This window comes from Palaemon carinicauda, chromosome 3, assembly GCF_036898095.1.
Source record: "Palaemon carinicauda isolate YSFRI2023 chromosome 3, ASM3689809v2, whole genome shotgun sequence".
NCBI classification, from domain to species: domain Eukaryota; kingdom Metazoa; phylum Arthropoda; class Malacostraca; order Decapoda; family Palaemonidae; genus Palaemon; species Palaemon carinicauda.
The window spans coordinates 181,069,161-181,082,526 of record NC_090727.1 but is presented as its reverse complement, the minus strand read 5'-3'; the positions used below and the strand labels follow the sequence as shown (position 1 = coordinate 181,082,526).

The window sequence follows — 13,366 nt, the reverse complement described above, 5'->3', positions numbered from 1 at the left end:
TTTTGAGCCTGGTCCTCTGTTGAAAGTGTTCAAAATATTTCTTGGTAAATTATCGCGATTTATCAATCTCCTTCTGAGAATATGGAGTAATTTTGTTTCCGTAAGCAATAAGACCGATAATTAAATTCTGAATATTAATTCTAAAGTATTCATGAAAGGAACTAGATATTCCCAAAATGTTCGTCCCTTGAGAATGTTCACATATATTACTATAGAATTAAGGTTTTAAGGCGTCTGTGTAACCACAAAAAAAATGCAATGTGGAAGGACCGTCAATAAAAACGATGTAAAAAAATTCTGGTTATCTATATACAATTTCCTAGAGCCAATAATGACTTGCCTACGTCAAAGTTGATGTCACGCCAGTCAAAAGAACACAATAAAAAATAATAAAACCAGGTAAACATAATTTTAATATTAATCAGGCCGGCCAATTTGGTTCGCAATCAGTCTTTTTAGTTCACCATTCATTGGTCGATCCCACAGGACCAAACTCGCTGTGTGACTGAGTTTATTTTCTTATCAGTTATGTTTTGTTGGTTTGTTTTTTACGATATTAGCCTTTTGTCTTTGCGTCTTATCTCATTTCCTCTCTTGATAAACAGTATCCACTATTGCCACTTCGATACAAAACCAAGCAAACTGCATGAAAATCTTGAAGGACAAAATACAAGATGAGATAAAATATTCACGATGCTTTATTTCCAGATTGAATTGAAGGCATGCTACATATTTCCATGGGCTCTTGCTAAGTATCTATCTAAAACGATAAAGGCTGTAAGTAGTAATAACGTCAGTGCAAAATGACATGGAGAGGGGACCGTGTTGAAGCCACGCTCGAGTGGAGAGGAAGAAGCGCCAGAAACAATGGCTTCTGCGACCTCCGTTTTTCTAAAACCGGAACCCAGGCACATCCCTGCAAAATAAAAACCATGTATATATGTGTATATATATATATATATATATATATATATATATGTATATATATATATATATATATATATATACACATATATATGTATATATATGTATATATATATATATATATATATATATATATATATATATATATGTATGTATATAATATATATATATATATATATATATATATATATATATATATATATATATATATATATGAATAACATAAGAATCAAAATCATACTAATAGCAAAGATGATAAAAAGACACTTATAAACAAAAAAAAGTAAAATTACAGTATATATAAACTTTCATTTTTAATGGTATTTTTTTTCTTGGGATATGTGACTAATTTTCATGAAAAAAACTAGACATATAATGATCTAAATTTTCATAAATATATGCATATATAAGAACGCGAGTACTTTTATCATTCTGGTGCTTAAACTAACATATGATTATATTGGAGTGATAGTTCTGAGCAACGTTAAATTAGATAGTGTGTATATACAGAAGACGTACACATAGCATTCACACACACACTATATATATATATATATATATATATATATATATATATATATATATATATATATATATATATATATATATATATATATATCAACAAATGCCGCCGATTCTAGTCCACTGCAGGACAAAGACCTCAGACATGCCAATTCATGTATGAGGTTTGACCAGTTTTCAACACCACGCTGGCCAGTGCAGATTGGTGATGGTGGGATACTTTAGTGTTAATGCTCACAGCACACCAACCTAATACGGGTGACCCTGACTAGTATAGCTTTTCTGATCATGGCGATACACAAACCCTTTCACCATGTCAAGGTATATACAGTATATATCATCATCATTTCCTCTTACGCCTATTGACACAAAGGACCTCGGTTAGATTTCGCCAGGCGTCTCTATCTTGAGCTTTTATAATCAATACTCTCCATCCATCTCCTACTTCACGCTTCATAGTCCTCAGCCATGAAGGCTTGAGTCTTCCAACTCTTCTAGTTCCTTGTGGAGCCCAATTAAAAGTTTGGTGAACTAATTTTTCTTGGGAAATGCGAAAAGCATGCCCATACCATCTCCAGTTATCCCTCACCATGATCTAATCCACTTATGACACTACTGTGTTTATAGTGTGTGTATATATATATATAAATTATATAATCATATACATATATAAATACATATATATATATATATATATATATATATATATATATATATATATATATATATATATATATATATATATGTATATATATATATATATATACTGTATATATATATATATATATATATATATATATATATATATATTATATATATATATATATATACTGTATATATATATATATATATATATATATATATATGTATATATATATATATATATATATATATATATATATGTGTGTGTGTGTGCGTGCGTATGTGTGTGTTGTGTAACAAGACATAGTAAAACTATCATTTGTACTCACAACAGGAGTTGGCTTCATGGCGTGCGATACGGTCACAGCGAAAGTGATTGGTAAATTGGGTTCATTTGGACTATCGGGATACACCTTATCCTTGTACCATCTACCACCTACTAGATTTCCTCCTGACACATAAGCGCCCTGTTGAAGAAAAATAACAACAATAACAAGGAGGAGTGAGATATGTCTGTATAATACGTGATTTAGTAACTAACACGACATACTTTATTAGAAATAAACGTGAAGTGGATATACAGTGCTAGGTCAATACAGTATTATATATAGTAATACATTCAATTTGTAGAAGTTTGTTTTACCCAATAATATCCCATTTTAATAATAAATTGCTTAGCTACTTGCAGCCTACTGTAATTACCATGCAGCGCTATATGTTTCGCTTTAATGTTGATTGAATTTTTTCAATTTCGATATTAATATATTCATATAAAATAAAGCATAAACTGAAAAATAATCCTATCCAATATTCGTCTGATATTGAAAATTTACTCAAACGTTCTACTGAAGTTATAAAAAGCAATCAAACTTCACAAATCAAAAAAAAAAAGAAAAAAATGTGATCAAGTTAATCAACTATTGCAATTATAAAATTGAATTCAAGAAGGGAATTTCACGCGAAACAACAGAAACGGAACTAACGAATATCCTTTATCACCTGATTTGGACGTTCATCCTCATGGGGCTTCGATGGGACTGCGTAGACTAGAGACCCCTGAAGGAGCCAGTGGGCCTTGGTGCACACTGCCTGACGAAGGCGAGTCAGCCACCAACCGGGCATCTTCATCATGCCCAGCTGGACAACCGCCGGAGATAGCTCGTTTACAGCCTGAGGTTGAAACAAAAGTGACATAGAACCTCTTTAGATAAAGGGATTAGCTGGTCTTGTAAGGTCATTTGGTAGGCAATAAGCAGTTCTTATCTAAGTTGGTTTTTAAAAGCTATGAAGTTAGGGGATAGAAAATTGTTTATTACACCTGCAAAAACTTAAACAGCAAAATGGAGATTGAAATTTTACAACCAACCACAAAGATTACCTATGCTGTCCAAACATTAGATAAAAAATTATTGTCAATATCAAGAGGATTTTTATCTTTTTAGATATTGAGTACAAAATGGCGTTGTCAAGTACAAGTAAAAACTTTGAGACGAGAATCAATACACAAATAGAAATATCAAGCTCAAAGAATAACTATGAATAAAACAGTATTGTCAAGCACGGAAAACTTTGCTATGAGACTCATGACAAAAATAATGTTATCTGTTAATTAAGACCAAAAATATGCTATCACATACTATATAAAAAGAGTTTCAGCATGCAAAACAAAAACTGTAATATCAGACACTGGATAAAATAAAGGTCATCATCGGGCAAAATAAAAAAAAAAAATCTGCTATCAGGCACTACAGTAGATTAAGAAGGACATTATCATGCAAAAACTTCCAAAGCTGTATCATCACAGTAAAAATAAAGGGTAGCTATTAGACAGAAACAAAGAGTATACTATCAGACACTAGCTAATAAAGGAAATTATCAGGCATAACCAAAAATCTGTAAAATCAAGTTTATATAAAAAACTAAACGATCAGGCACGTACCCAACTCTGCAGATGGAGGTGGCGAGCCTTCCATTCCTCACTTAATAACTGCACGTCCCTCGCAACTGTCCTCGCTATGCAGATAGCAATAAGGTTATCCTTCGCTGCTTGTCTCACATCACACCCTAGGTCCCCCTCAGAAGTAAGGCAGTTATCAGGATCCAAGAAAGACTCTCGTACGAGGTCCGATAAAGCCAATAAGGCCTCCGCTGGTCTGGCACATCCACTTGTTAAGGCCTGTAAGTAATAGTTACTGAAATGTTATAACAATGGTTACAAATCTTTTTTGGTATCTCAATGATAACCTTCCTTTCTTTAAGATAGCATAATTACTTTATAACGTTATATGTGTAAATACTTCGATGGCAATTGAAATTTATATCGCCAGTACTGGCATTTGAGAGACCTCTCTGTGAAATTATGCTTGAGCCAAACAGTAGGTATGGTTCAAAACTTTTTGGAGAGGTGATGCATTAAGAAAATACATATATAGCTTTCAAAATGCACCTCCTTAATCTGAAGAAGCTGATAAGACATATTCTCTTGCACTTCATCCCAAATCTCCATTTCCTGTTGCCAAGCAAAGGTCTCTGCGTCCTCTTCCTTCACCACCAGGGCAGCACGGGGTCCGAGTAAGCCAGGGAGGCCAGACTGTAGGCCTCTCAGCATCCTCATTACTGCCTGCCTGGGAACTCTAACTGAAAAGGGAGAGGATATCCTTAATTTTCTAATTGAATTAGCTTTTGGACGGTTTGGCTATTTTGGTTAGTTTTTGTGTTCCAGGCAGTACGCCATTCTTATTAGTGAACAGAAGAAAATTAGTTCTCAGAACAAGTGACACTGGCTTACGATGTTATTTGACCTTGTTTTATCACGGAGTATTGGTGCTCACTTAAGATGTGTGGCTGATAATAGTATCATATAGGGAAGCACATGAATAAATGATTTACAGTATGAGAGTAACCTCAGGTATCTAGACTCTGCAATCAAATTTAAAGAAAAAAGAAGTTAGCTGAGCTCTGGAGAGGCATTGAACAGAGGTAAAGGATTTGGCACAACATAAAACCATATATATCTTGTGTTTGAAAATTACAAACGGAAATGGTAATGGCAATGGATATCATGATGATAAAAACTTGAATATCATGAAAGTAGGGAAGGCTCAAACATTTAAATGAATATTTCCAGATCGTTATGGGAAGCTATGGAACAATTGTTTTTTTGTAAATGACAGGAATCACCAAATGACCTCAAAGAGCAACTTTACCCCATGGAGTAGTTGTGAAGACATCTAGGCAGTCTGTTAAATCTTGGTGGCAATGCAAACGACGATAGTGTTCACTTAATCCCAGGAGTTGGGCCTCAGTGACCTCTGCTACTTCAAGAACCTCTTCTGTTGAGAAAATATAAATTGACAAGCAACCAACTAGTGACTTTCCTTTGATAGGCAATTGCACTGCATCTTGAAGGTAGGGATCTGAAGTGGGCTCATAGATAATACATCTAAAAATTACTTGCATATGTAGAGTTTCTTCTGCAACGATAATTACATAAATCAATCAGTAATTAGTATAGAATTCAAAAGCTCTAAGAAAATTTGTAGCCTAGAAACTGAGAAATGGCGCATTATTTTGTGCCTCTTAACTAACCGATAGCCTGCTGCGGAGGAAGTTTTAAATCCAGCATTAATTTCTTCTCTGGGAACGAATAAAGCAGGATACTGCCTTGGGCCTCAAATGTATGGGTGTGAGACACAACGGATGTTCCTAGCAAATCAGGCGTTGGGATTGTGGCTATCGGAGAGCCTCGATCAGGCTCTTCTCCAGTGGGACCCGGTTGATCAGCGGTGCCATCTGGAGTCAATGTCCCCACAACACTTGCCTGCCTGTGAACTTTCAACTGTTTAGCAGGAATGAAATAACTCTTGTCATTCAGGTGATCGGTGAAAATTCTGTCGATGATGTTCTGGTCTAGGGTGGAGGTAACAATGCTGCCGTACGTTACCTGGAAAAAAAAAGAAAACAATCAGTTCGTATTTCATTAATGAATGACAATGGAAGTAAACAAAGATTTACCTATCAGAGTATTGTGAGTCAAAAGGGGAAATACTCTTTCGCAGAGATCATCAATAGAATAAGGTAATACTACCATCCTATATGTAGTACCAGGTATGGAGTTGAATCTAATAACAGTATTGCCTTCTCCATCATAAAGCTCAACACTACAGAGTATTCTAGAAGATTTAGTCCAGTGGTGACCAGATTGTGGAATATTCCTAATTTCACATTTGTATCAACGGGACTTCGGAAGTTCAAACTCGCTGCAAATATCTTATATATAACAATTCTGTTCTAAAATTTTTAATAATCTTAGAATATTCTATTGTACTTTTCATTCATTACTTCTAATATATAGTTCATTTTCTTTCCTTTCTTCACTAGTCTATTTTCCTTGTTGGAGCCATAGGCTTGTAGCATTCAGCTTTTCTATCTAGGGTTGGGCTTAGATGATAATAATAATAATAATAATAATAATAATAATAATAATAATAATAATAATAATAATAATAATAATAATAATAATAATAATAATAATAATGTATACTATTCTAGGTAACATAAATTAAAAGATTAATTATTAAAATTAATAAACTACGTTTTCTATTTCTTTCAATCGCAAATCAGCAACAATCCAGGGAACGAGTCTAATCAAATTACGAAACAATGGCCATAAGCCTTACCTTTGACAAAAGGGCTCCCAGTGTCTCCCAAGGGACCTTTCCGCTGTAGGTCTCGTTGAGACGGTGGGCGGCAGAAAGAGATTCCTTGAAAATAGCTTGGGTTAGGAGAGGTCGAGCAGTCCAACAGTTCCTTCCGTACATTCTCCGCGTCTGGTGAGATTGTTATCATTAAAATGTGTTCGTTGACATACTATAATTACGTACAGCTGGTCACAGGAATTCCTGGCACACCCTTACTGTGTGGGGAGTTCTTTCGTTTAGCCCCGTCCACCGCCTCTGTCATCTCTTTCTACCTACCTGTTTGGTTACTCGCCGTGAAGTGAGGGTGTGACAGTGGGCACTCTTCAGAGCAAGGTGTTCCAGGGTCTCCTATGTCCAACTGTACCCTACATTTAACGGAACTTTTAGAACTACGTTAGGTTTCTACGGTAACATCATTGTAGATTCCAACATTACTCGAATCTAGCATAGTTTGACATCCATTCACAATAAAATTCAATTTTAATTAATCTATGATCATCTTGATTTTAAGGTTTTGTTTTACCTTTAATAGCGAAAAGATGTACGCCGTTATCAATAAAGCTGCCTGCCTTCGCCCCGAGTTCGATCCGGTGGGGGCGTTATGTGCTTGAAGGTAGTCATAGCCAAGCTGGAGATGTGTTGCCAAATTAGCTGATAAAGTTGTTGGAATCTCGAGATGTACTGTTGAGGTTTAAAGAGTAATTGTTTAATAGAGCTTAGATACTTTAAATAACATCAGGAAAAAAAGGAAACCAACGATTTTCCTTTAATCCATAAACTATTCTCCATCTTATTTTATTTTCATATATTGTAATATTTTAGAAATAACTTTAAAAATCCATAAACTAAAATCTAATATAGTTCGATCGTCCAGATGATAAATGAACTTAAGAACGAACAAACTACGACTGCTTAACAATGATAAAAATGCGTTATTTAATGTAAATACAAAATTACACAGCAAATCTTATAAACACAAAGCACTCAAAATTCAAAGCACCTTTATCCTTTAACTAACCTACAACAGAGCTGTTTATTTCCTCTGGGGTGTGCAATCCCTTGGCCATGAGGCAAATAACTGTCGGGGCAGAGAGCGTCGAAGGAAGGAGCTTAAGGGCAGCGTGAATACTCCAGAGGGAGTCGGGCATGACTTCGCAGTCAAGGAGGACCAGCCATGTCTTCCGGCGAGCAGCCATCACGACTCGACGACGCAGTTCCTGATGAGTTAATGGCATGGTTACGAGGCTTTTATAAAGGAAGAGAGAGAGAGAGAGAGAGAGAGAGAGAGAGAGAGAGAGAGAGAGAGAGAGAGTCTACCAATGTTTTCACACGTTAGATATATCTACCAGTAAATTTGATTTCCGATTCAACACTACTTCATGAAAAATCATTACCCGATTTCATATTTTTTCTTTTTGTACAGATTATTTAAACAGAAAAAGAAACGCTGTTGTAAGTGGGTGGGTCTTTTCTTAATAATAATTATAATAATGATAATAATAATAATAACCATAATAATAATGTAGAATGAAGAATAGTGTAATATTAAGAACATATATCAGTCAGTTGGTAGTGAAGTATTGGAACGCGCAGTTACAAGGAGAAAGCCATGGATATCAAATGATACTTGGGATACTATTAAAAGGAGACAAAGACAGAAATTGATTGTTGAAAGTTTCCGAAGAAGTAATGAAAAGTACAAGTTTGGGCATGCTAAGTATTCCAGTTTTGACCGTGAGGTCAAAAGAAAAGCCAGGAATGACTGGAGAGAATATTTGGACAGTAAAGCAGATGAGGCTGACAAAGCTATGAATTCAGGAAGTGGCAATGGTGTAAGAATTGCTCATAGAATTATTAATGAAATCTCGACTGGGGAACAGAAGAAGAAGCATATACCCATCAAAAAGAGAGACAGTTCTGTTATAGCAACAGAAGATGAAGAAGGACAGCATTAGATGGAACACTTTAGTGAGGTTATGAAGAGGCGATATGAAGGGAATAATTTGATTGATACATCTGAAGCTGATGAAGACCTTGATGTGTCCATGAATGAATTCAGTGTGTTTAAAGTCGAAGCTATCCTAAGAAAACTAAAGAGATGGAAAGCCCCGGGACACAATGGAATAACTACCGAGATGATACTGGCCGAAAATGAAGTTACTCCCAGATTACTTACAAGATTATTATGTAGAATGTGGCGTGAAGAGGAAAAACTTGATGAATGGGAGTTAGGAATGTTGGTGAAAAAAGAAAAAAAATGAGACCTGACTGGTTGCAATAATTACAGAGGTATAACACTTAAGTCAGTTCTTATGAAAATATGTAGAACGCTTATTCTAAAGAGACTGGAGAGAAAGATTGATGAAAAGCTGAGAGATGAACAAGCAGCTTTTAGAAAATGTAGAAGCTGTACTGACCAAATTTTCATTTTGAAACATGTACAGCAATACGTAGAACATAGAAATCCCCTTTTGATGACATATGTGGACTATATAAAAGCTTTTGATAGTGTCCCGTGTTACTATGGAATTCCTCTTAAATATGTAAATTTGATTAAGTTTGTTCATATTAATGGAGCTTTATCAAATGAATTTTCAGTGAACAGTGGAGTATTCCAAGGGAATGAGTTGTCACCTATGTTGTTTATTCTCCTCATAGTTTTTGTAATGCGAGAACAGTTAGAGACGGTGGAGAACGATTGGACTGGATTGGTGATAGGAACTTAGCAGACCTAGAGTGTGCTGATGATGCAGTCCTTGTTAACAGACCACCACAGGATTTGCAATGCTTGCTTACCAGAATGCATGAAATATCATACGAAGTTGGGCTGAAGATAAATAGAAGAAAGACAGAGATGATGAAACGGAGCATGTAATGGAAGATGAAGTATTATTGGAAGGAGAAAGTATTAATGAGGTAGAATGATTTAAATATTCAGGAACTATGATCTCCAATAAAAGGTCTTTATAATTAGTTTTGTGAAAGATTGAAAAGAGCAAATCAGACATTGGCTAGGTTAAGTAAAATTTGGAAATCAAATCGCCTGAGATTACATATAAAAATCTAACTATATATGAGTTTAGTGAGATCGGTGTTACTCTATGGACAAGTCTCATGGTATAACAATGAAGCAATCTCCAATAGATTTAGTATAGATTTGGGAACAAAGCCCTCAGAAGAATATTGGGAGTTAAATGGCAGAACATGATTAGAAATGAAACTGAAAGAGAGATTACTCGAGTGCCATACGAGGATGAGATCATGATGAGTGGTGGATGGAGATGGTTAGGGCATGTTCTTCGCACTCCCCAAGAGAGATTATACACCAAACATTCATCTGGGCTCCACAGGCCACTAGAAGAGTTGGAAGACCCAGGCCTACATGGCTGAGGACTATGAAGCGCGAAATTGGAGATGATGAATGAAGGAGTATTGAATTAAAAGCTCAAGAGAGAGACAACTGGCGAAATCTAACCGAGGCCCTTTGCGTCAATAGGCGTAGGAGATGATGATGATGGGAGCTGAATACGTAAATGAATAATGGGCTATCCCTCAAATTACCACCTCATGAATTTCTAAAGTAACAGAAATCTTATAAATTACTTTTTTTATTAATTTCTTCTTGGATTTTCAAAACTTTTATAAAAGTTTGATTGAGAGAATATTGTTTGAAAGGAATATATTTCCTAGGAAATAATCTATATCAAATATTCTAGTGTTGCTCCACAGAAGAAATACATTAAAACATAAGTTTAATGGTGTAGATAAAATAATTAATTTTCTACCCACCAAAATTCTACTTCAAAACTAGACCTTAAATAATCTACCAGTAAAAATGATTTTGGTGTGTTCATATACATAAAATATGAAGGTCGAGTCAATACTAACCTGCTGAGATGCAGTTGCCATGGAGAGGAAAGTGAGTTTGTAATATGGAAGGCCAGCTTTCTTGGCGGCTGTCAGCAAATCATGCAGGGGCTGAGTTCCTCTACCAACCTGAACCTAGTCATGAAAAAATCGAATGAGTTCATAGGTATATAGAGGACCAGTATATATATATATATATATATATATATATATATATATATATATATATATATTTATATATATACATATATGTATATATATATATACATATATATATACATATATATATATCTGTGTATGCATTCAATAGTATATATTCATACATATAAATATATATGGTATACATTTGTTTGTATATGTATCGTACGTAAGTGTTTAAGAAGCAAAGAAATTATTGTAAAATAGATAAGGATAATGTCGAAAAGTCTTTACATATTAATATATCTATCTAAATTATGCATATATAATGTGATATATATTTATATATATATATATATATATATATATATATATATATATATATATACATATACATATATATATATATATATATATATATATATATATATATATATATATATATATATAGTGTGTGTGTGTGTTTATAAGGAATAAAATTATTGCAAAAATAATATCAATGCCAATGTATAAAAGATTATTTCTTTGCTCAGAACAAATTAAACATAGGCTTCTCTACTTTACTAAGAAACAAATAAATAAAAAAGAACACGTACTTGGATGACGTCACTTATGCCGTTCCTCCGGGTAATTTTTGGTCTCCAGTGTTGATTCAACGCCCGTGACAACCTTTGAGAATAAAATACATTTTATATACATGCTGTCATGTAATATAATGACATGTATTAGGACATTTGCCTGTTAGGTATTTAAAGTGCTGCTCACTCATTTGACTCTCGCTGCGGCTTGTTAACGAAGCGATAACGTAGCAGAGATTTTGACTACGGGAGTCGGAAGCTCGTCGGCAAGCAAAGAGGTGCTCTGCTTTGAGGAGTATTGGGGCTGTATAAGGACGTGGTCCAGTAGCCTTTACATACACTGAAAGAATCCCAAGGTAATCTTCGTGACATGTTGTTGGGTTATATGGTTATTCTATATTGTATATAGAAAGTGTGTATAATTATTGTTTGTTTATGTGAGTAATTTTGTTTTAGGAGCGGACAGCATTTATCGTAATACGTCTTGGGTGGTGATACCTTTTTGTTACGTGTGCTTTATCTCTCCGTGGGTTTCTTTTAGGTAACTTTATAATTTTGTTTTATATGTTAATGAAATGTTTAATATGTTAATGAAACGTGACTTGAAAGTTTTGTGGTTTTGTGTTGATACGTTAGTTTTGGGTGTAATTGGTGTTGCCATTGTAAAACCTTTTTATTTTCTGTTTCTTTTAGGTGTTGACCGAAAGTCTTGTACCGACTATTTTACCTTGGTCAAATTTAATTACGTTATACGTTGCTGTGTGTTCGATATGTATTTATCGTGTTAGTTTGGTTTTGTTTAGGTTTAAGGTTTTTTGTAATAAATACTATGTTATAAAGAAAATAGTTTCCTTTCTGCTCTTTACCATTTGTCTTGAATGTGATCCTTTTTTTATAAGGGAACGGTCTACTTCACCCTAGTGAATTAAGCCATAACAGGCTTTGATTTTAAAATTCACGTGACAACTTGGCGCCCGAACAGGGACCGTTCATTCATTTTACAAGACTGTATGGTGTATTGCAGATAAGGTCTGTGAAGCTTTTAGATATGACTACTTTAAAAGAAATTGTTAGTTTGGGGAAGGAAATGGGTTACGAAGGTGATGATTTAAGGGATTTTGTTGAAAAGGAAAGACTTATTTGAGAGCGGGCACTAGAAAGAGCAAGGGAAATGGAGAGAGTACACAGACAGACAGACAGACAGCCAAACACACACAATATGTATATATATATATATATATATATATATATATATATATATATATATTATATATATGTATATATATATATATATATATATATATATATATATATATATATATATATATATGCGTATGTAAATATATATATATATATATATATATATATATGCGTATGTAAATATATATATATATATATATATATATATATATATATATATGCGTATATATATATATATATATATATATATATATATATATGTATATATATGTATATATATATATTTATATATATATATATATATATATATATGCGTATATATATATATATATATATATATATATATATATATATGCGTATATATATATATATATATATAAATATGTATATATATGTATATATATATATTTATATATATATATATATGCGTATATATATATATATATATATATATATATATATATATGTATATATATGTATATATATATATTTATATATATATATATATGCGCATGAAATATATATATATATATATATATATATATATATATATATATGCGTATATAAATATATATATATATATATATATATATATATATATATATATATACATTTTTATACATATTCTGTACATATACAGTATACCGGTATGTATATCAATATACGGTATGTAAATATCATCATTATCATCAGCCGTTGCTAGTCCACTGCAGGATAAAAGGCTTGGACATGTCTTTCCACTCGCGTCCGGTTATGATCTTTATATGCCAGTCTATACGCGCAAATTTTCTTAGT

At 33.3% G+C, this 13,366-nt stretch overlaps 1 protein-coding gene across 1 annotated transcript in view; it reads right to left on the bottom strand.

Annotated features, from left to right (window-relative positions):
- Nucleotides 1–734: 734 nt before the first annotated feature.
- Nucleotides 735–13,366, bottom strand: part of LOC137635606 (dynein axonemal heavy chain 10-like) — a 145,886-nt gene continuing 133,254 nt past the window's right edge. The window contains 12 exon segments of the mRNA XM_068368067.1: nucleotides 735–916; nucleotides 2,418–2,555; nucleotides 3,088–3,258; nucleotides 4,028–4,264; nucleotides 4,535–4,725; nucleotides 5,295–5,420; nucleotides 5,677–6,031; nucleotides 6,768–6,917; nucleotides 7,312–7,469; nucleotides 7,807–8,005; nucleotides 10,677–10,790; nucleotides 11,390–11,462. Coding sequence (XP_068224168.1) covers nucleotides 794–916; nucleotides 2,418–2,555; nucleotides 3,088–3,258; nucleotides 4,028–4,264; nucleotides 4,535–4,725; nucleotides 5,295–5,420; nucleotides 5,677–6,031; nucleotides 6,768–6,917; nucleotides 7,312–7,469; nucleotides 7,807–8,005; nucleotides 10,677–10,790; nucleotides 11,390–11,462 — 2,035 coding nt within the window. The 3' untranslated portion in view covers nucleotides 735–793.